A 23,762-nucleotide genomic window follows, 5' to 3' on the forward strand; every position below is an offset into this window, starting at 1 on the left:
TATAAGACAGACACCACTGAAACTGCTTCCTGAAGCCCAAGTGCACACTCCTTGGCCTTGAAAAATAGGTGGGAAAGTGATGATTTGAATCCCAGTAGTGCCCCAAGGTGGGTCACTGTGGCTTTGGAGTGTGACAGACGGGTTCCAATCACACTTCCACCATTAACTATAGTTATTTACCTTCTCTAAGACTTAGTTTCTCCATCTAAAAATGAAGATAAACAAAATCCCTTCACAAAGTGGTTGTGCAATTTTAAATAAGTTCATTTAGGTAAAGCTGATGAATTTCACCTGATTACACCCAGGGTTCCTGCTTTCAAGGGGAGTATAGTCTAGGAGAGCTGTGAGCCATTCTCAACTAGTTTCCCCTTCTATCTATCTATCAACATCCACAGCATTAAATTTCAAGCAAAAATGTCTGGTACCCTAAAGGGGCATGTATCCCACTATCTACCAGATGTGAATTTGGGTGGTCATACAGACAACTAAGCTCAAATGGAGTAGTGCAGAGATGTTAAAATGGTGAGTGTGACTGCCTTGACCCAGAGTGGAAGCAGAAAGAGAGATCTTCCAAACTTCCTGGATTAGTTGTCTGGGGAAATAGTGATGGTATTCCATAGGAAGAAGTTTCTACAAGGGTGGGTGGGATGAAAAGACAAAGGGATTTGAAGGTGGGAGATGTGTTAGGCACAGAAAAGACTGCAAGCAAAATTAGAGTCAGGGAGTGTTCATTCATCCTGTCACCTTCCAGAAACACAATCTAGTGAGGCAAATTCAACAAAGCATTATTGATTACCCCCTTGTTGATCACTTCTTTGGACTTTGCAATGGAAGCACCACAAAAACACACAAGTGTAAGGAAGCGTATCCCCGGCAGAAGTTATGACTTGTGCATCTGAGATCTGCATACCGTTTGCTCTCATTTTACCCATCCATAGGCTACAGGTCCTTCAGCCAGGGATATTCTTGTCCCTTCCTCCTTGAAGAAAAGACTCTACATGTCCATTTCTCAACCTTTGTGGGCCCAAATACAGATGTCTGATAATTCTTGATTATTTTTTCTTGACAGCATTTGATGTTTGTCTCCTTAGGTAAATAAACCCTTAGTATTTTTTCCCTGATAAAATGATCTTTCCAGAAATTCCTTTTTATAGCATGTCTACATTCTTACTATTGGAATGCAAATACTTTCTCAATAAACATAAAAAAGCATTGGTGAAACTTCCACAGGAAATGACAAGTCCCTAAAATTTAGATTTAAGTAAAATAAATACAGACATCTGATTCACAATTCTCAAGAAATACACATAATTTGTTACAGTTGTGACATCATGGAGAGATATTTACTTGCAAATTACTCAGCTTCCTTTTTTCCCAAAAATCTTGTGCTATTTCTGAATCAAGATGTCTCAATATACTACACAAAATAACTGGAAGTTAAGACTTCAATCTTGCCCTCTTCTTTATAAGATTCTTGTGAGTATTATTTAAGCTTTATTTCAGAAACTATAAAAATCACTCAATGAAATACTTCTTAATACTTAATACTACATAAGCAAACTAAATTTTCTGTGGAAACTGATGAATAGTTTTTCATAGTCTGGCAAAAACTCTACCAAGCTTCTCTTGAAATATCAAAATGTTAAACCTGTATTTTTTTAAAAAATCATACAAGAAGTCATGTTTCAGGGTGCTAATAAAAAATAGCTAGTTATCATATGATGGTTAAATTTTTTGATTTTGCAAAAGGAAAACAAAAGGGAGGACTTTAAAATAAACATATCAACTACACAGTAAGTAAAACAGAAATAGCATACAAGTTAAAGAAGGCCAACTCTCCAATGCCCAGATGATAGCGTGGTTAAATTAGCAGAGCCTATATTTTGACTACCTGGAGTAGGTCCAATCCTGGCTCTCTGGTTTACAAACTGAGGAACTTAAGGCAAGCTATCCCATCTCCCTCAATCTGAGTTTTCTCATGTATAAGTTTGGTAATATTAATAATTAAGAGTTATTTGCAAAGAAAAAGAGATGTTTATAAATGTTTGTAAAGTACCTGCCAAAAATTAAGATTCAATAAATATTAGTTGCAACAATATTATATATAGTAATTAAAATAATAAGGAAGGGTTAGATTCTCAAAAACAAATGACACTGATAAACTTTATTTGCAAATATATATTTAAATCTTTGCCTCACAATAAACATCAAGATAAACTCAAAATTGATTGAAGAATTTAAGGGGAAAATGTAAAGAACTTTTAGGTGAAGATTTATTTAATATTGGGGAGGGCAAATTATAAAACTATTTATTTAATATTGGGGAGGGGAAACTATGTATGAAACTATGAATGAAAGAAATTAGAAAAGTATAGTTCCTGTATAATAAAAATACCATCATAAACAACATTAAAAGGCAAAAGAAAAATTACTAAAAATATTTGCCACAAATATGAAATGGTACAAGTCATTATTTTTAATACGTAAGTCCTAGCAAGTCAACAGGAAAACAAGTACCCCAAAAGAAATATGACCAGTAAACACAGAAAAACAACTCATAGAAAAAGAAATATAGAGGTCTAATAAATATACATAAAACTTGTTCATCAGTAATTAAAGAAATTTACTAGCAAACCAAGAAATCCAACCTCAAAGACAAAAAAATTTTATTTTATATTTATCAACATGATGAATTAATTTGATGGAATTTTTGTTTTTCATCTATACATTTTAAGAAAAAACCTAATTCTGGTAAGAGTTTGAGAGATTCCTGGTAAACATGTGAAATGACCTTTGTGTGGAATGTATCAAGATCTTTAAAATAGTTCACACACTTTAACTCTTTCAGGAATTTAAGCTAAGGAAAGCACTGAGACTCTGACTAATTTTTACATACAGTTGTTCTCCAAAGCATTATTTCTAATCTCCAAATCTCAGAAGAACCTAAGCCAGTATTTTCTAGCTCTTTTCACATCAAAACAAATATAGGAAATAATATTTGTACAGCACAGAGAGCCCCAGAATAGGCTGTTTGCACTGAAGGAATGGAATGCTGAGGTCCCAGCTTATGTGTCACCAGTGCCTGGGACAAACTCATTGGGAATATCCAACCTAAAACCTGACGTCAATTCAAGTATGGCAACTCAATGTTATGATTGTAAATTAAAATTAAACACTTAAGCTTTGAAAAAATGAGTAATAAGAGGACATTTGGTCCAACAGATACTAAAACAGACAAGGCTACATAATGCACAGCCATTAAAATTAGGTTTATAAACAATTTTATGTGAGTATGCTCATTATGGAATGTTAAGAAAAGCATTATATACAGAGTCCAATTTCTTAACAGGGAATTTTCATGCAATGTGATCTAATAGTCAACATCCTTTCAAACATAGAGTTGCTAAAATAATGGTTTCCCAAATTATCATTTAATATACAGTATGTTATGTCAACATAGTAGCAGGAATATGTTACATTTTTTTCTGTTTGTTTGAGTCAGCACATTCCTGAGACTCAGACTATATATAGGACCACGTGTAACAAGAAGCAAAAAAAAAATTATCTTGATTAAATTAATGTGGTGAAGAGGTGGAAAGGATTCCACAAATGTCTAGGCTTCTGTAGGGAAGCCCTCTGAATGCAACCATTTTAAATAAGCTATGGAGTTGTCTCAGCTGAAAAAAGAAATGAACATATAAGGGAACCTCCTTTGTGGGGAACTTAATGTTTTTCTATTCCCACTACGGGATTCAATATTAACTTAATGTGTTTCCCAGCACACACCTGCCTAATTCATAATCAGATCTGTAGGGCTTTTGTAACACAAACGATCCATATTGCTTTTCTTCCTCTTCAGCCTACTTATATATCAATCAAAGGAAATCTTTAGTAGCTGACAATTACTTTAATAAAGAATTAGTAATAACTTCAAAATACTGTAAATGTCAAAATACATTTTTCTTTTTTGCCCATCATATTTAGAAGAATCAATGGACTCATGATTGGGATCTCTGGCTGTCACACATCTTCTTGGGTAATATTTGCTTGTAAATCAATTGTACTTGTTTGGTCCCAATGCATATTAGCCCTCTCTTCCTTCCCATTACCTTAAAAATTAAATGCAGAATTTAAGTGATCTCAAGAAATAATGTCACATTTTTACTAATAGAGAAACAGTGATGTTATGTAAAGGGACTGAATTAATTACCAAAGCCACAATCAATGTTTAAACATTTATTATGTCATACTTTATCATCTTAGGCCATTTTTTCCCTATGCAAATGTGACATTTAGAAGTTACATTTTCAAAACTCATAGATGTTTTAAAAAATAATATTTGCATAGGTTTGGGCAAATATTTCCACCCTCAAAGTGTTAGAAATCAACAGACCTAAAATGTCAAAAGGAAAAATCCCACCAGATCCCAAAAGTTGGTTAGATAACTTGCCTACTATAGCACTTAGTTTTAAGAAGTTTTATTGGCATCCTAGGCCTCTGAGTCATAAAAGCCTAGCAAAATTCCGCAGACTGAAAGGAAAAAAAAAAAATAGCAAAAACCTTTAGGGTTGAACAAAATGTGTACTAATCACCGTTCTTTAGCAGAAAATTCATTGCTACAATTAGCTGCCAGCAATTTTCCAACACTATCTTTCAATAGACAAAATCCACCATAATTTATTACTTCTATTTGATGAGATGATAATGAACATTCATTTCTTTTCTTTTTCATTTTGTAAGAGTACAAGTTGAAATATGTTTAGCCTTAATTCTATAAATGCTAGTTGCGTGTCTGTTTTTCCATGATAGATATACAATGCAAGAAAAAATTGCAACTTGTTCATTAACTCATTCACTCAACACTGTTTGCATTGCCCAACTATTTAAATGAATTTACACAGAAATCATAAACTTTCTAAAATATGTGCAACAATTTACCTATCATAAAATTATGCTTGAGTATGAAAAAAAATTTGGAACATGTCTTATTGGAAACATTTAAAGTGTCAATTTGAAAGGATGATGTAACAGAAAATTTTTATAGGAAGAGAGTTGTGTGCAGGGAGTAACAATATTTGTAAGAAACAAGGTATAAAGCAGGGGTATCAGAATTCATAGGTAAATTAATAGTCTAAAGGTCCACTAAGTAACTATTCCTCACCCATATTTTACACTAGAATGGTATGGGTACACTTTATTTTTATGCTTGCTGTCAAGCCTAAGTGATAAGTTTGTAATTTTATTTCTTTCAAATGTATAGATCTTTTTCTGCATGTCTTACAAGAGAAGTGGGTGATATGTAGGAAAGAAGAAATGTGTTAGAAGAATGAGTCTCCAAGAGGACACATACTATTTGGCCTGAAAGTAGCATGCAGGTTTCTTGAGAAAAGAAATAAAAGGCATTTGTGCAACCTTCATGTTGTGAAAAATTATATGATTTCAGCAGATTGCCAAACTTCCCTTAAGTCTTAGCAATCAATGTTCATTGTGTGTAATGGAATTCCTCTTTTAACATAATTCCTAAAAGAACCCGAGATTTATTATAAGAGGATTCCATTCTGCTAATTAACTCTCAGACAAGGAATAGAAATACAGGTGGAACCCTACTGACCTATGTACTGCACTGACTGAATAAAATTCTTAAAAATTAACAGAAACTATTTACCTAATATTTTGTAAAAATAAATTCATTTAGGAATAATATTCTTGCTGTGAAAAATTTCTGAAATTAGATATCAGTTGTGTTACAGAAGATATATACATAGATGCTTCTTTATCTTTGTTTTCCAAGTATGGCTGTTATCAAAAGAGTATTATATATACACCTTATCCAAATTCATTCTTTTTAAAGTTCATATCCATGGGATCTCGGGGAAATGTGGCGTGTGTGGGAAAATCCAACGTCACACAATCAGATCCAAGCCTCCTTGCTACTTGGGAGTGGAAACAGAAGGAATCCGAGAAGAGTGAAGAGGGAAAAAAGCCATCTGTTGTCAAAAAGCATCAATAAACAGAATGCTTTATTTCCTAATCAACAAAGTACAACATATGGTAAGATTAAAAGTAATCAAACTTCACCTCCAATATAGCTAAGCAGATGCTTTATCAAGATAATTCAAGGATCACCAGAGTCTCTAACTTTTGGTTCAAGTTTGCCACGGGAATTTTTTTCTTAAACATGTGTTCTTTCCTTCCTTCTCAGTTCTTTCCCAATTTCAGGATCTCCTTCTTGTCGTGCTGCCCTGGTTTCTCAGATTCCTCCAGTTGTGAAGGGCCCCAGCAAGACTGATCTTTATGCTCAAATGTACTGATCCCATCCTCTCATACAAATCTCCCTATTATCTACCTCAAGCTTTTTCACTGTCTACTTAATCTACTGAATAATTCTATGTTTGATATTGGCTACTAATAATGGCCTACTTCTTGCCCCTTTTATATTGCATGTACCATTTAACAGTGACTCAGTGCATAAATATAAATTTGCAAATAAGTAATAGCTGTATGGATCCTGACAAGTTCAGTGAAAGAGAGTTGGGGCACCGGAAAATATGAGCTTTCATCCTGCCCTGTCTATGTGACCTGGGACAGATCACAAGATCTCTTGGGAACTCAGTACACCCATCTGAAACTAAGTAAGTACTACTTACTTCACAGACGGGTAGTCAAGGATAAAGGGGTGAGTCACGAGAATTACAAAATTCAGAACCCGTTGATATTAAATATGCAAAGTGCTTAATAATTAAAAAAAAGTGCTGTGCAAATATGTGATACCATTGCTACTACTATCGTTCTAGTTAATTTTACGTATCTCCCCAAACAGATAAAACTCTCCAGAAGGAAAATGTGCTAAAAAAGTAACTTTTAGTAACTCCTGGGCATTTTAGGAAATGTTGCCTACAGAAGTCTTTTAATTTTTCTTCTACTTTAAGAAGTGACAACCAGTCACATAAAGTGTGTGGGACTCAGCTTACAACAAGCTAGTCATTACTGAACAATTAATAAAATAAAATGTTTAAATTTACAAGGAAAAAAATCAGTAAGATATTTAATGTGAAATACCTTTCATAATTATCTTTTCATCTTTCCTTTATACCCATATGTTTATTTACTACTTCTAAAACAAAATAGAATTTTTAAGATTAAGAAAACCATAGGAATTGTGAAATTCAAAAGTCATTGATATTAAGTCTTCATCAATCATTGATCTAAAAAGATTATGTATTATAGTTATGGAGTTAAAAGGTCATAATCAATGCCTACTGCTTGATATTTTTTTTTTAAGTTTTTCTTTCTTTTGGTTTATTGTTAATAAATGGATTTGCCTGACAAATCCAACTTTAATCTGCGCAGGCTGTTTGTCTGCTAAGATGCATTCCAGAACATACAGGAGGAGGAAAGGGAAATTCCAGAAGAATGACTTGCTTATTTGGGGGGAGGATAAAACCCAAATCTAAATGTTGCCTTTACCTCTCACTTAACTATTCACAAAATGTTTGAGAAATATTCCAAGCCCAGGATAAGCCACTAGAGAAAACAGTTTCCAAGAGTCTGTTACCCCCTTATTAATACACAACACCCAACATGGAAAGTTAGCAAATAGAGACAGCATGTGTTGAAACTAGTCTAAATGGTTTTGAGCATTTGTGGCATGTTTATATTTTTGCAGGATATGACTCAAAATTTATTTTGAAGTATTTTGTATTTCTTAGAGTAATAAAGAAAAAAGTTCTGTTTTGTTCCAATTCTTTATTAATATTTAAATAAAGTCACCCTTTTCTTCTTGATTTACTAATAATAACATCCCAAGAAATACTACAGAAGTATGTTTAGGGAAGTTCCATCTAAATTATCATTATTCTAATGCAATTGATTTTTATTTTAATCCATATTTTCCTCATCATTCAAGCAATCATCATCTGGAAATTGTCCTGTTCAAGGTCCTGACATTGATTCATATATTTGTGTATTGCTTTTATCCCATTTATTTCCAAAAAGATTTAAATGGGTAATTTGACAAATAAAATTGGAGAATTTTCAAGAATTCAAAATCTAATGAAAGATAAATGAAAACAAAAAAATTTACCTATAACAAATTTTTTGCACTGGGAATGCACTATGTGAGCACTATGGAAAGAAACCAAAAATCTCAAGTGTCAGTTTGAAATTACTCAGAAAATGTTTGATCAAATAAAGTTAATTTCTTTTTTTTCTTTTGGGTTATTAGGTATTATGAAGCAAACCAAATGCTATGGATAGACTATATCTTAATTTGAGAAAGTGATTAGAAAAAGAATCTAATGGTATCTATTTAAGAATGGGGCAAAAATATGAACTTTGGTGGAATTCACAGCTGATTAAAAAAAAAAAACCTTTGCAAAAAGTGATGAATGACAGATTATCACAACCTGAATCACAACATGCTTTTATCATCATGAGATTATAGAGACATACTAACTTGTATAAATTGCAAAAACATTCCTTAAAAAAATAAAATCAATGCAACCTTTGGTTATAATCCAAAAATAATATTTGTTCCAAGCACATAGCCCATTATACTCTATGATGTGGGAACATTATGTAGAACCCTAGATTTGGTTGTGGCATAACTCACATGTTGCCAGGGATGTGGCAAACAAGAATATGTTCAGAGAAAGCATCAAAGGTATTGAAATCTTTGAAAACTACAGGAAGTCAGAATTGGTTAAAAGAACCTATTGCATTTTGGCTAAAAAATTTAAGTTCACAAATGGGGCACACTGATGGCTTCCAATATCTAAACATCAATTAAGTGTAAGAAGGATTAGCTATCACTCCAGGAATAGAACTAGGACTAATGGTGGTGAGGAATGGAAGAAAATATCTAATGAATAGGATTAAACGGTTTCCAAAGGAAATGGGAAAGCACTAGAAATATGAAGGATGTGCGGTACAAGGGACATTGACTAGCACCCAACTGCTGCCATCACTCTTCTTTCAGCTTTGGGACCTTGGTCCAGTTACTGAGGTTCTCTGAGTTCATGTTTTCTCATTTGTAGATTTGATATTCATGCATTGGATAGAGATGTGACCACAGCTTACTTAGAAAGGAAGAGGAAATGTTAAACTAGATGGTCACCATGGTTTTTTTTTTTTTTTTTCTATTTCTAAGATTCTGTCATTTTACAAAAAGGGAAAATACAATAGTTTTAATCTCATGGTCAGGAATTATTGCTAAACCATATCATTCATTCAGCATATATGTATTAAGGGCCTATTATGTGTAGGTACTCTTCTTGTGATACAGAAGTGGAAAAAAAGATTCTTATATTACACCTTATATTACAGTGAAAAGAGATAGACAATAAATGAAACAAAAGAGTAAATTATATAGCATAGTAGAGGTCATAAGTACTATATAAAAAATGAAGAAGAGAAATACAAAATTTTAAATAGGGTCAAGGAAGCTGCAATAAGAAAATAACACATGAGCAAAGATACATTAATTTCACCAGTAATTTTTTTAAATTAATTTTATTATGAAGTCCATTGGAAAATATGGTGCCTTTAATTAAATCCTATGATCCAAATAACGTTTCAAATGATGTAATCTCATCACAGAGTGTTACGGACTAAATTATATCCCCTTAAAATTCATGTTGAAGTCCCAGTCCCACTATGTCAGAATGTATTTAGAGACAAGATCTTTAACGAGGTAATTTAGTTAAATGAGGTTATTAGGCTGGACTCAAATCCAATAACCCTGGTGCTACTGGTGCTGTATTACTGGTGATAAGAAGAGATTAGGACACAGAGAGGTACATAGGAAGACAATTAAAAAAACAAGTAAATGAATACACTTACGGGTCCTGTAAAGTTAGCTGCTTTCTCTAATTCTTCACCTTCTTCCATTAGAGCTTCTTCGGTCCCAGGAAAAGAATCTATTTTTATTTTTAAAAATGAAGAAATTATAGTCACATTTTGCTTATTAATTCTCCGATATATAAACTTACCATGAGAAGGATATTTAGTACCCAAACTGGTTGTTGGAAAAATCATTCTGTTTGTGAGTTAAAATAGAATACAGAATAGCATGATTGTGATTTAAAATAGAATGCAGCATAATATTTATTTAGCTTAAAGACAACTTACGAAAAAATGATAAGTATTTCTAACCTAGAAGGACACAATGAAATCAGGAATGTGTAAGAGCTACTGTTATCTTACTTATGCAAATAAAGCAACACTTTTTAGCGTATTACTTAGCTAATTGCTAGAACATATTTATATTTAATGTCCTTTTTCTGGTTTATAATTTTATATTTATTTGTTTTATCCATCAATTTTTTTTTCAGGCTACATGATTTAAGTACCATTTTATTCTGTCTTTTAAATGGGATGGAAAGTTCTGAAAAGAGTTTAGAGAAAGGTGCATATTATTAAATGGTGGTATGTTCTCCATTTCAATGTATCAAGGGAGAGTTTGCAATTAGCCTGAATATATTGAGGAGTAGGTGAATAGTGACTTTCAAATATGCAAATAAAATGATATGTCTGCTGAATTAAATTAATTATAACAACAAGGATTTATATGGATTATAAGAAATTTTGCCATAGGAGTAGATATATGTAGCAACCAGAAATAATCTATACCAGAGACTGTCAACTTCCCTTGGTTGAGTTTGAGCTCATTTTCAAATTAAAAAATCAGTTAAGAGGAAGGTATTTTAGATCATTGAATTTTAAAATTAGTTTCCTATATTTATTAATATTTGAGAAGGCTAGGCACGGTGCTTCACGCCTGTAATCCTAGCACTCTGGGAGGCCGAGGCGGGAGGATCGCTTGAGCTCAGGAGTTTGAGACCAGCCTGAGCAAGAGCAAGGCCCCATTTCTAATAAAAATAGAAAAATTAGCCAGGCATGGTGACATGCAACCTATAATCCAAGCTATTTAAGAGGCTGAGGCTGAGCTAGACTGATGCCACAGCACTCTAGCCTGGACTCTACTATTAATAGGTGCTCTTAAAACAAGTTTAAAAAGATAATTTTGTATGACTCTTTTCTTTCATGGAATTTGCTTGAGAGAAATTTTGTAAATTTACATTTATAGTACAATATTAATTTTTAACAAAAAGAACATTTATTAATATAAAAAGAAAATATTGGTAACTTTTCCTAGTTTACATTGTGTTCTGTTCTTGTTTTGGTTGAATTCTTCCTGGTTATTGGTGCCATATCCAGTGAGATCTGTAATATTGTACTATCTACTTAGTTTTGCATAAAGAGACAACTATAAAGTGCTACTAGAATATTTGAGCATTTACATATCTGACCACCTTTGAAAATTATTAAATTGAATGGACCCTGCTAAACAGTCCATATCTAATAATGAGATATCAATCTAACAAGCTAATAGGGGCAATAGACTTCATGAAAATAAAACCTTAGTGTTTAAAGCTAGAGGAGTAAACTCCATTTTTTGTGTTCTGAGCACATTGCTTATTAACAATAATTGGCAGATGCATATGTACACACTATTTTGCTCTGTCTGCTCCAGAGCAATTTCTTTTATAAGTATAAATGATTTTCAAAATACAAGTGATTATTTCTTTGAGCTTTTTCAAATCACATATGGGTGGATGGGAAATGAGTCCATAAATTTGGCAAATATTACAGAGTTCATTGTGTCCTCATTTTAGAGAAGAAGACACTGAAATATGGAAAGGTAAAGTAATTTTGTCAAAAATCTAACAATCTTTCTCAGCACTTGTACTAGAAATTTTGCCCCTGTGGTTGACTGGACATGCTGGTAAAAACCTGGAAATCTGTAGCTTTTATCATAATGTTTAGCTTCATTCAACTACTTCCTGCCATTATTTTTACTTTTGCTGCTTGTGTCACAACAGGTTTTTAATGCACAAAATTGTACCTATTTATAGAAATATTTCTGTTTGTTGACCCAGGTTCAATGTGGATGCACAGTTGATATAAAAATCACATTAGAGCTTTTGGATAATGCCAATAATATTCTATTATTGGATCTAGTGATTTGACTAACTTAAGTAGAAAAAAATACACTAAATCAGAAACTCATATGGTGGAATTTCTTGATTAGGTATACTAATATTTGAATGTAAAGAATGTAGGATATAAACATTTTAAGAAAAGAGCTTAAACTTAATGAATATAATTTTTCCAGTGGGCACATGAGTATAATCAACAACATATTACTGATATATTGTTTAATTTCCCAATAAATTTAAATCCCTACAATTCTCAGGAATTATATAAATATAATAGCTGAAGGATTTATATGTGAAGCTTGGTGAATTGGAGTAGTCTTGATATAATTTTAAAAATTAATGGGCAAGTTATTAGATGGTATCTATTGTGTGTCTGGTTTTGCATTGGACATGATGGAGAACACGAAAAAACTTCAAGTAGCATATAATCCAATTAAAGGGAGAAGAACAAAGATGTAAGAAGCAATTCAAAAACAATTAGGGGCTGAGAGAAAGGAAACATTCCTGCAGGCTAGACATAAGGGAGATTTAACATGATCTTAGAGCAGAGGATCTGCATAGGCAGAGGGAGGAAAAAGAACTATTACTAGTCAGGGAAGAATGGCCTACGTCAAGGTTCACATGCAAGAATGTCTGGGAGGAGAAACCAGGTTGACTCCAGAAGCTAAGCAAATGTCAAAGAATGGCCAGTCTGGGCCTTCATGCTGCTATCCCAGCATTCATTGTCAGGGATAAGAGTCTATCATAAGAATGTTTCATATCATCGGTGCTATAATAGATTTGCATTTGTATAAACAATTATCATTTCTTTATATTACACTACACTGGCATTGGTTTATGTTCCCACAGCACTTTAGGTTTAATGGTTATTAGATAATAATGGTTATTAGATAATTAATGGTTATTAGATAATATTTGACATGTAAAAACATATATAATATATATATAAATACATGACATATAAAATATATCTCATATATAAATAAATATAATAAAGTATATGTAAGCTACAAAGCACAATGATAAATAAACACACACCCCCAACTTAAGTTAAGAATTAGAGTATTTCCAATAACCTTCATATACCTATGGGCTCCTTCCTACCACCTTCCCCCTAACCCCTGAGAATAACGCCTATTTGGGGTCTATATTCCCTTCTTTAAATATAGTTTTATACCTTATGTGTATTTTCCTAAAGAACATATTATTTGGATTTTCTTGTTTTGAGCTTTATAAAAATGGCATTCTATAACTTGTTTTTGTTCAATCAGTGTATGCTTTAGGATGCATTCAGTGGTGAGCACAACTTGCTCACACACCACACCGGGAGAATCAACTGCCATGTCAGGTTAGTTGCTTGAAATCAGCCACAGTGATCCCACATCATGGAAACCATCAATCTCTACAAAAGGTGGCTTCCTTTTTAGGGGGAAACAGTTGTTAAACATTAACCAGCATGACACTGATTTTATCTGTCCCATGTGTGTAGCTGAAATGCATTTAGTTTTCTATAGTGTAACAACTCAACAATTTATCCAATTCCCTGTCCATGAACATACTAACGAGGGTTGTTCAGATTTTGTGGCACATAAGACTTGTTTCTCTAAGATATTTACCTAGAAATGGAGTTTCTAGGTTTTAGATTATATAAATGCTGAAGATTTTAAGATAATGAAAAATTGTTTTCCAAAATTGTTTATATCCCAGCTGCAGTGTATAAGTTTGTTTCTTTTCACCTATGTTTTCACCAGGACTTAGTTCTGTCAGCTTTCCTAACACCAAACAAAAGGTTGTAAAACAGTTTCTCTCCATGGTCTGAATTTGCTTTTTCCTGATGACTAGCATATGGTAGTTTAAACATTTTTTCATTTGCTTACTGGCTTTTTTGTGTTTCTCCTCTGTACAATCTCTATTCATATCTGTTGCTTATTTTTCTATTGATGTGTTGATTTTTTATTTATTAAATTATAGATATTCTGAATCTTAATATTTGATCAGTGGCAAATACCTTGCAAATGTCTTCTCCCATTTTGTGGCTTTTCTTCTGGCATCTTTTGATAAACATGAGTTCTTAATTTTCTATAGTTGAATTTTTCAATTATTTCTTTTATGATCAGGAATTTTGGCATCTTCTTTAAGATGGCCTTCTCTATCCAGGTGTAAGGAAAATAGTTTCCTATAGTTTATTCTCTAACTAACCTGGTTAGATATACTTACTGCATGCTGCTAGAACACCTACTAATGAAGAAGTGCTATATCTTAGATGTCACTGGAGTAGCATTACCTGTACTTATTTATTGATTCAGCAAACATTTTGAAGTGCTCTGACACTATCTTTGTATGCTAAGTTAGGGGGTTTGAATTTTGTCCTATAGAAAATGGGGATGGAATAAAAGATAGATAACGATCTAAAGAGACATGAGACAGTGCAAGCAGGGCAAAGAATGTTGTTACACTGAAGACTGGTTTCATGGAAGACAATTTCTCCACCAACCAGGGGAAGGAAGGAGATAATTTCAGGATGATTCAAGTGCATTACATTTATTGTGCAGTCAAATCTCTCTGCTAATGAGAATGTGTATTTGCAGCTGCTCCCCAGCGCTAGCATCACCGCCTAAACTTCCACCTTAAATCATCAGGCATTAGATTCTCATAAGGAGCACGCAATCTAGATCTCTCGCATGTGCAGTTTACAATAGGGTTCGTGCTCCTATGAGAATCTAATGCCTTCACTGATCTGACGGGAGGCGGAGCTCAGGCGGTGATGCAAGCCCTGGGGAAGAGCTGTACATGCAGATGAAGCTTCAATCACTCACTGGCTGCTCACCTCCTGCTGTGCAGCCCAGTTCCTAACACGCTGTGGCCTGGTACCTGGGGGTTGGGGACCACAGCACTAGATGAAGAGGAGAAAAGCATAGGCCAGGCCATATCAGGGCAAATGAAGAATCAGCTGGCTCAAAGAGGAAATCATGAAGTGACACAAACATGATTAGAGACCAATTTAACATAAGGCTGGGAGAGGGGGAGTATGATATTGTCAAGTATGAAATTGATTTTTCTGCCCAAGAAGAATGAATGGATCAATGGCGTGAGAATGGGAGTAGGAGATAGAGCGAGTTTCAAGGGGCAGATAATGAGCTCCATTTTCTGGAGAGCCAGCAGGCAATGTGGAATTCTAAAAACAAGTTGGAATTAGTGACATAATCTGGGGAGTAGCCCACATATAGTTGATATGTTTGGACCTTAAACAGGACAGGCACTAAGAGGCTGCTCCTCAGAATCCACACTTCTCACCCCCCTTTCTCCTTTGCCCTTAACCTCCTGACACAAGCAGCCTGAAAGAGTGTGCTAGAGGTGGGCCCCACAGCTACGGTGATTTTGTGCAGGAGAAGTTCAGTTTAATTTCTTTCTTGTTTTTTTTTTTTTAATCTTTAATTGCCACTAGAACTGCAGTAAATATTGCTGGATTTGAAACTTACCCAAAGAATCTGGGACTGTTTCATCTGGAGAATGAAGTATTTGTAATGTCTCTTCTGTCCTCTCTGCCAGGTTGTCTCCTTGAAGCCTAAATAATTAAAAATGGTCATTGAAACCTCTGATAACGTTAAATTGTGAAATACGAACTACATGCTATCGGGGACATGACTGTGAACTTCTAAACTCCACAATCAGATATGCTTCTTCAAAGTGGAAAGAAACATTTACTAAAGCCATTTTAATATAGGAGTTTTGCTTTTCTAACCTTTAAGGAAAAGTCTTCTGTATTTCCTCTTATGTACATGGCAAGAGTGGTCTATGTAGGATCTGCTTTTCTTCTCAGCCTGATCAGATAGAGGTTCAAAAGCAAATGTTTTCATTGAAACTACAAAGGAGAATCAAGTGGAAGGAAAACAAGAGTCCAACGCAGTGTGCTCCCCAAATTCTGGGTCCAGGAATCATGAGAGGATTTTCACAATTCCACAGAGGTTTGTCACACACAGTTCTCCAAATCAACCTACCTGTGCAGAAAGGCCTGCGGGTCAAGATAAATCTCTACAGTGGATGTGAAGATCTGTAATGTGCGTGACTGCCCGGGGGTTCTCACAGACAGTGGGTCTTTTTCAGAAGAGCATGACTGTGTAGGTACTTTTCTTTTTTTTCTGAGACAGAGTCTCACTTTGTTGCCCAGGCTAGAGTGAGTGCCATGGCATCAGCCTAGCTCACAGCAACCTCAAACTCCTGGGCTCAAGTGATCCTACTGCCTCAGCCTCCCGAGTAGCTGGGACTGCAGACATGTGCCACCATGCCCGGATAATTTTTTGTATGTATATTTTTAGTTGGTCAATTAATTTCTTTCTATTTTTAGTAGAGACAGGGTCTTGCTCAGGCTGGTTTTGAACTCCTGACCTTGAGCAATCCGCCTGCCTCAGCCTCCCAGAGTGCTAGGATTACAGGCGTGAGCCACCACGCCTGGACTTGTGTAGGTACTTTGACAACAGCATATGTCTGAGCTTTTGTATGCTCACTTCTACAGTGAGAAAAGTGAGCTAGCAACATCCGATTCACGACCGGTTTATATGACACTCTAAAACCACATTATCAAAGGAGGCAGAGTGCAGCAATATATTTTGGAACTTGATTTAAGAATAGCAGAGCAAATACAACTCTGCTAATGCTAAAGGACAGTACATCAAACAATCCAGAGATTGGAAGTTTCTACCAGTGTCCTTACTTTTTTCTTCTACTTAGCTAATGGCAAGTGTCCTCATAGAAGAATATTATTCCATGCATGCCCTATAATATTAAAATTTTTAAAAACACAATTCATAACTGCACTGGGTTTGCATGTTATTGTTCTCAACCATTTTATATCTTTGCTTTTATATATTACAGCAAAATCACATAATTTTCTTTCAACTTTTGCAGTTTCAACCATGTATGTATCTCTCTCCTTGTCTTGTGTGTGACTATAAATATTGTAAATTATACCTGCATTTTAATTTTTCGAATATTAAATTCTTCACATTTCTGTACATATTCTATATTTATACCTACATATTACCTTTGATACATAAAACTGTATTTACAATACAGTATAAAAATACAATACAGTATAAAATAATTAAAGAATTCTCAAAAAGAATTTCCTGATGGTTGCAACACTTTGAGGTCAGCTATGTATGGTTTCATATTTTTCATTTTTAAAAATTTTACTTTGAAAAAAAGCACTACTTTTAAATAAATAAGTTACCTACATATTTCTCAAATCTTCCCTACTATTTCTTCATTTTATTCACTTCAATTAGGAGAGCTGCTTTATCAAATATTCTTTTTTGAGCTCTGTTTGTCCAGAACCATCCTACCAAAATCATCAAAGAGAGAAAGTATAGAGGTACATGAGATAGATTAATGTTGTAAATAAAAATTATGATTAAAAATGTACAATGAGCCCCAACACATTTGAGTATTTAACATTAAGTTAAAACCTTAAGAGGAAAATAAATCTCCAAAAAAGACAGAAAGAAACAAGACATAAAAATGATGCTGTCAATTTTTTAGCGTGCTCAGTAATAAGCCAAATGTTACAGAGATGCAAAGAAATTGTAACTGTTCCTGATTCCACAGAGTTTTCAATCTAGCTGAGTTAAAGAGACAAGTGGCCATGAGTAAACACCCAACGGATTGGGTGGCCCTGAAGCTGGCTTGTCTTTGTCCAAACACTGCCCTCTCAATACCTTAAGAGTTGAGTCTACCATGACTTGGCACCAGTTCCACTGTGGAATGCTTTATAGTCCTGCTGTCTTTGCGTGCTCTGCCAGGGTTCCCCAAGAGTAATGCACACAGCACTACTTCTGTGAGAGGGTAATAGGCGTGGTGCTAACAAGGGCCGTGGGCAGGTCCAGGAAATTCAGTCTTAATAGGAGAAAATCATGACTCTAGGATCTACCAAGGGCCAAATCCACTCTAAGGAGGGAGTTTTGAATAGTGTAAGCAGTGGGAGAATAGGAAGGATGATCTATGCCATTTTGTTTTTATACTTCTCAAAAAAATCCAAAACATCCAATAAGGAAATATAGTTTCTTTTTCATTTTTTTAATCCTTGTTATCAGCTGTCAATTCAGTTAAGCCATGCAATGGATCAGAGAAGATTCAAGTAAGTGAGTTCTTCATTTTTTCATGTCGGATTAGATGATATTCAGATTTTAGATTCCTGTGCAGTCATCTTTCTGTGTTACCAGGCAGATACACACACACACATTATTTTCCTGAATAATTTCTGGAAGAAAACAGTATCTAAGGAGTAGACATTTATCAATTTTTTTAACTGAACTGGATACACAATTATATATATGAAATTAAATGCCAAACTAATATTTCTAATTTATACAGAAATTCAAAGGAAACAATAAACAAAATCTGAATTAATTGGAGAAACTTTAATGCAGTCGGTACTACTTAAACTGAGCTTTGAAATAATATTAAGATTCGATGAGGTGGAGAAAGACAGAGGGAGCTCTAGGCAAGGAGCAGCCAAGTAACAGATTATAGTCAGGGTGGGAAAAGGAGCCTCCCTGGGGGAAAAGGTAATAAAAGAAAAAAAGAAAAGGAGAGAGAGAGAAAGAAAACACCAAGCATAACAAAAACTGACTAATATTAATGAGTTTAGTGAAAGAAGTATATTGAGAGCAACAAAGTGTCAAGATTGACACGTTCAGGTGGGATCTTGCACACCATACAAGAGGAATTAGACTTCATTTAGCACAAAGCTTTGAAGGTTTTTGATTATGTGCCTAATATGATAAAAAGCTGTGCTAAGAATAGCCTGAGCAAGACCCCATCTTTACTGAAAATAGAAAAAATTCGCCAGGCGTGGTGGTGCACCTGTGGTCCCAGCTACTCAAGAGGCTGAAGCAGGAGGATTGCTTGAGCCCAGGAGTTGGAGGTTGCAGGGAGCTACGATTACTCCACTGCACTCTACCCCAGGTGACAGAGCGAGACTCTGTCTCAAAAAAATGCTTTGCTAAAACATAATATTTACCTTTGGAATGGTGAAATCTAGGAGGATGTTTGGCAAGTTTTTGCAATAATCCAGCAACAGAAGAGCAAAAGCTCAGAGTAAGGAGGGTCTGTGGAAAGCACACTGTTCCAGGTGCTGGGGGTGGAGTAGTGAATGAAGTAGACCAAATTCCCATCCTCACAGCACTTCCATTATGCTGACTGGCGATGATGAAGAAACAAGCAAAACATGTAGAATCAGGTGTTGATAAGAAATCTGGTTAAAATTAAAGGAAGGAAAAGTAAAGATGGAAAGAACTTGAGGAGGGTCGGGACAAAGGATAGTGTGTGACTCTAGAGAGTGTGTCCAGGCCTCCCTTGAAGGTAATCTTTGAACCAAAACTTGGAGAAGTGAGAGAGTAAGCAACCTAGACCCCTGGGGAAGACAGTTATAGGCAGCAGGAATAGCAAATAGAAGTATTTTGAGGCCAATGACTAAAGTGGATTGAACTAGGGGAAAAATAGGAGTACACCTTGTCAGTGAGGTCGTGGGGGCTAGATCAAGTAGGACATTGGATGGTGCACCACCTAGTCTCCTTCCCTGACAACAATGGGGAGCCTTGGAGAGTTTTGGAGCAGAGGAGCACCGTGATCAGACTTTTGCTCCAACCTGCTGTGAGGACAGACTGTAGGGGCAAGCAGAGACCCTGGAGACGCGTTGGGAGGCTATTGTACCAGTCTTGGTCAAAGATGAGTGTAGCTGGCTCAGGGTAGCAGTGCTGGAGGTGGTGAGAAGTAGACTGGTTGTGGATAAATTCTGTAGCTGGAGCCAACAGCATGTCAGATAAATTAGACATTAGAGGTAAGAAAAAGAGAGGGAAAAAAGTGTTGCCAAATTTTTTTGCTGAGCAACTGATCATGCTGCCATTTACTTGCCAAGATAAGGAAAACTGAGAGAAATTTGGTGGGGAGAAATGACATTGAGTTTGGGGCATGGTACGTTTAAAATGCATTTTAAGGACCATATTTTACTTTATGGAATGAAGTGTTGCCTGATTCTAGAATCGTAATTGATGCCAATTGAGATCTTAAAGCTAAAAAACAAAACCTAAAATAAATAAATACATAAAATGCATTTCGGACATGTAGGTATAGGTGTTGAGAGGCAGTTGGACACCCACGTGGAGATGCTGAATGGGCTGTTTGGAGCTGTGAGGAGAGCTTTGCCCTTTATGGGTTCCAAAGTCCCTACAAAAAACTTCAGAATATGATATACTACTATTTAATTCAACTACTTAGAATATTATGGTATTTTGTTTCACTGCAAAATAAATAGTATATCCCGATAAATGTCCATTAGATCAGGGAACCACATTAAACAAGTCTGGGTTTTAAGAAATTTTGAACCATTTTCTTCAAAGGGTTAGAAAATTAACTTATCTTTCCCCTCCAAAGTCTGCTTTTAATTCACAAAGCCTCTTTCATAACAACAGTCATCATGTTACTTCTAAGCTTCTCTCTAAATGTTAATTTTCCATTTTAGGATTTCAGTCTGTTTCTCCAGATTTACTTTTTGAGGGAAATTCTAACAGCTTATTGTCACTCACTCAATTTTGAAGTCTTAAAAAAGTCAAAATTGTCACCAGCATCCAAAATTTATTGGGGACCTTTGAAGGCAAAGCCCTGCCCCAAGCCCCGAGCCTGTAATCTGGCAGGGGGCCGATGTGTATTTGCATGACAGCCACAATTACTTCGCAAGCTTCCCGAAGTCGGAGACCAGATCTGATATTCTCCACACACTCGGGGCTCTACATATTAATTGACATGTGTGGTCCCCAGGATAACTTTCTAATTCGAATGATATCTATCTGAATTCACCCAGCATTTTAATGGCTCCTTTCTTGCCCTAGAAAAAGTCACTGCTGCCCTATGAATCTTTGCCTCCCTCTTCCTTAAGCCCCAGATCTTTGGGATGTTCTTCCTCCCACTCTCTTTTCCAAACCCACTTCCTCCACCTCTCTGTTCGCTTTGATCTTTCACCATTCCAGTCTGCCCCTTTGGTGAACGGCTGACTCTGGTTCCGGCCCCATGACACTTCCTCTGAGATCCTCTCCTGGCATCCCCTGCACCCCAGACACGACTATGCCTCCCAGGATCTCCTTTACCAAGAGAACATTTTCAGCAGTACCCAGATTTCCTTTCTTATGTTAGTATATTCCTTAAAAAAATTTTTTTCTAGCATTCATCTGTAGGCCCTCTCGCTGTTGCTTGATTCTAGCTGTGGACGCTACAGGAGGACCAATAATAACACATCAAGATGAAACACCATTTTCCTGAGAGCAGAACGGAGTAGAATGACATCCTCCCTCACCAGAGGACTTTCCTTAAATTCTGCTCATTAAGTTCCCTCCCTCATCCACAAGAACCTCTGAACATTAACCTTGAAACTATAATGATTGATGGTGACATCGAGATAAAAACCATGCTCTTTTCTGTTAAACTTCTCTTTTAACTTCCCATCTCCTGAAAGTGAGATATGGGCCTGCAAATGATCTGTAATTCTCTAATCAAATTTACAGCCCTCTCGTACATGCGTGGTGGCAGACATGTGCTTGGCATGGGTGCCCTCTTATCTGTACTGCTAATTACTTTCCTGGCAGAAGCTTAAGAGTTCGAAAACCAAATCTAAGAAGAGTGCACATGGAGAATAGATATGTTTGGGACTCGGTCTCTTCTGCTTTACTTCAACTCAAATGTAAAAATGTCAACACAAAATAAGGTAGAGAAGATGAGGCATGAGTGAGGTTGATTCTTAGCATACCTGGGAACAATTAAACCAGATTTTCCAGGCAGATATGATCAGAATGTGGACCACTGGCTCACAGACCCTGGCCGGATTACTACATGCACAAAGGACAACCGTGGAGATATCCCCAACCTTCCTGAAATCTGAGGCAGCCAAGAGCAAAGATTGCATTCAAATGGCCAGAATGCTCTGAAGGTAAGGAAACTCCAGAATAAAGGGGCCAAACGTGGAATGTCTGAGCTGGAGACAGTCCTGGGCATTGGAAACAGCATGCTTCCTTCAGAACAACTGTTACTGCTCATTTTTCAACCTTACTTCATGTCTATAAAAGATCTGGTGAGTTGTAGGTATGCATTAGACCTGCCATTATTCCTAGAGCAGACCCTTTAAAAAATCTACCTAAATGGAAGTAGGCAGTTAAGGTTCTTATTTAACACTGTGGGCCATTGTTTGTTAAATTTTAGTGCACCTTGGAATCTCCTACATCAGTGGTCCCCGACTTTTTTGGCACCAGGGACTGCTTTTATGGAAGACAATTTTTCCACAGACAGGGATGGGGGCTGGGGGTTGGGAGGCTGGTTCTGGGATGATTCAAGCGCATTACATTTATTGTGCAGTCAAACCTCTCTGCTAATGAGAATGTGTATTTGCAGCTGCTCCCCAGCGCTAGCATCACCGCCTCAGCTCAACCTCAGATCATCAGGCATTAGATTCTCATAAGGAGCACGCAACCTAGATCCCTGGCATGCACAGTTTACAGTAGGGTTCATGCTCCTATGAGAATCTAATATGGCTGCTGACTTGACAGGAGGCGGAGCTTATGTGGTGATGTGAGTGATGGGCAGGGGCTGTAAATACAGATGAAGGCTCACTTGCTGCCCACCTCTCGCCTACTGCTCTGGGCCTGTTTCCTAACAGGGCATGGACCGGTACCTGTCCCCAGCCCAGAGGTTGGGGACCATAGTCCTACAGGATTTCTTGTAACACAGATTGCTGGGCTCTATCATAGATGGTCTGACTCAGAAGGTATGGGGTAGGGAACCAAGAATTTGTGTTTCCAATAAGTTTCTAGGTGATGCTATAGTGCTGGTGAGGGATAAAGTGACTCATCTTTATAGCTATGGAAGGAAATAGACCTTTCCATCCATCTTCATGGTGGTGGCAGTACTGCACCATTTGTGGAGTGCCAAAAACAGAGAAGACTCAACCAGAGGATGTTGGTGTTTTTCTTTCTCTAACTTGCCAGGTATTGACATTAGCTGAACACTAAATTTTATTCCCAAATATGTTATGATTCAGTCTTACCGAGGTTCAAAATCTGAATCTGACTCCACTTGAGCATAGGATGCTGCATATTTAGCCTAACTCGGAGAATTGCTTGGTCAGCAGATATTGCGTTCAGCAGCAGCTGTGAGGTATCTTTTGAAAGCCCTGCTTTCTAGCAGGTTGAAAAATGGGATTGTGTAGGGAGCCAAAACATCCTTTTGAAAAATCACCAAAGCTTTCGTTCTTCTTATAGTCCATGTCTTCCTTTAATCAGAGACCCCTTTATGGATCTGAAACTGAGGGCTGCCTCACATATGGAAGACCACCCCCACCTTGGTGTATCCCTTGGAAACATCTGTTAGATAGCTGACTTCTTTTATATGTAGCCAATCTCTCTCCTTCTCTCTGGTGGTTAAAAGCAAACAACACTTCCAGACTTTTCTACACTGTAACACTAGAAGTATTAATAACAGTATGTTGTGCTGCCTTAGTAAGATGGTTTCAATTCGTTTCTTTGCTTTTTCCATTTCATAGGATTTAGAATAATTAAAAATAAACTGTGATAACTCGTAAAAGTACAAGGTATACTGAAATGTCCAGATATGCTAAATAGTCCAAATATTCCTTCGTACCACAGAAAGATGAGATTTTAGGGAGGTTCTATATGCCCAGAGATGGCAATTGAGAGAATGCTACCAGTAATATACAGCATCACA

At 36.1% G+C, this 23,762-nt stretch overlaps 1 protein-coding gene across 1 annotated transcript in view; it reads right to left on the reverse strand.

The window, feature by feature from the left end:
• C7H8orf34 (chromosome 7 C8orf34 homolog) overlaps positions 1 to 23,762 on the reverse strand; it is a 349,392-nt gene that overhangs the window by 42,672 nt on the left and 282,958 nt on the right. The window contains exons 9-10 of the mRNA XM_012739907.3: positions 15,479 to 15,564; positions 9,841 to 9,917 (exon numbers count right to left, since the gene is read on the reverse strand). Of these exons, the coding sequence (XP_012595361.3) occupies positions 9,841 to 9,917; positions 15,479 to 15,564 (163 nt within the window). The remainder of the gene's footprint in view (positions 1 to 9,840; positions 9,918 to 15,478; positions 15,565 to 23,762) is intronic.

Source organism: Microcebus murinus, chromosome 7 (genome assembly GCF_040939455.1).
Source record: "Microcebus murinus isolate Inina chromosome 7, M.murinus_Inina_mat1.0, whole genome shotgun sequence".
NCBI classification, from domain to species: domain Eukaryota; kingdom Metazoa; phylum Chordata; class Mammalia; order Primates; family Cheirogaleidae; genus Microcebus; species Microcebus murinus.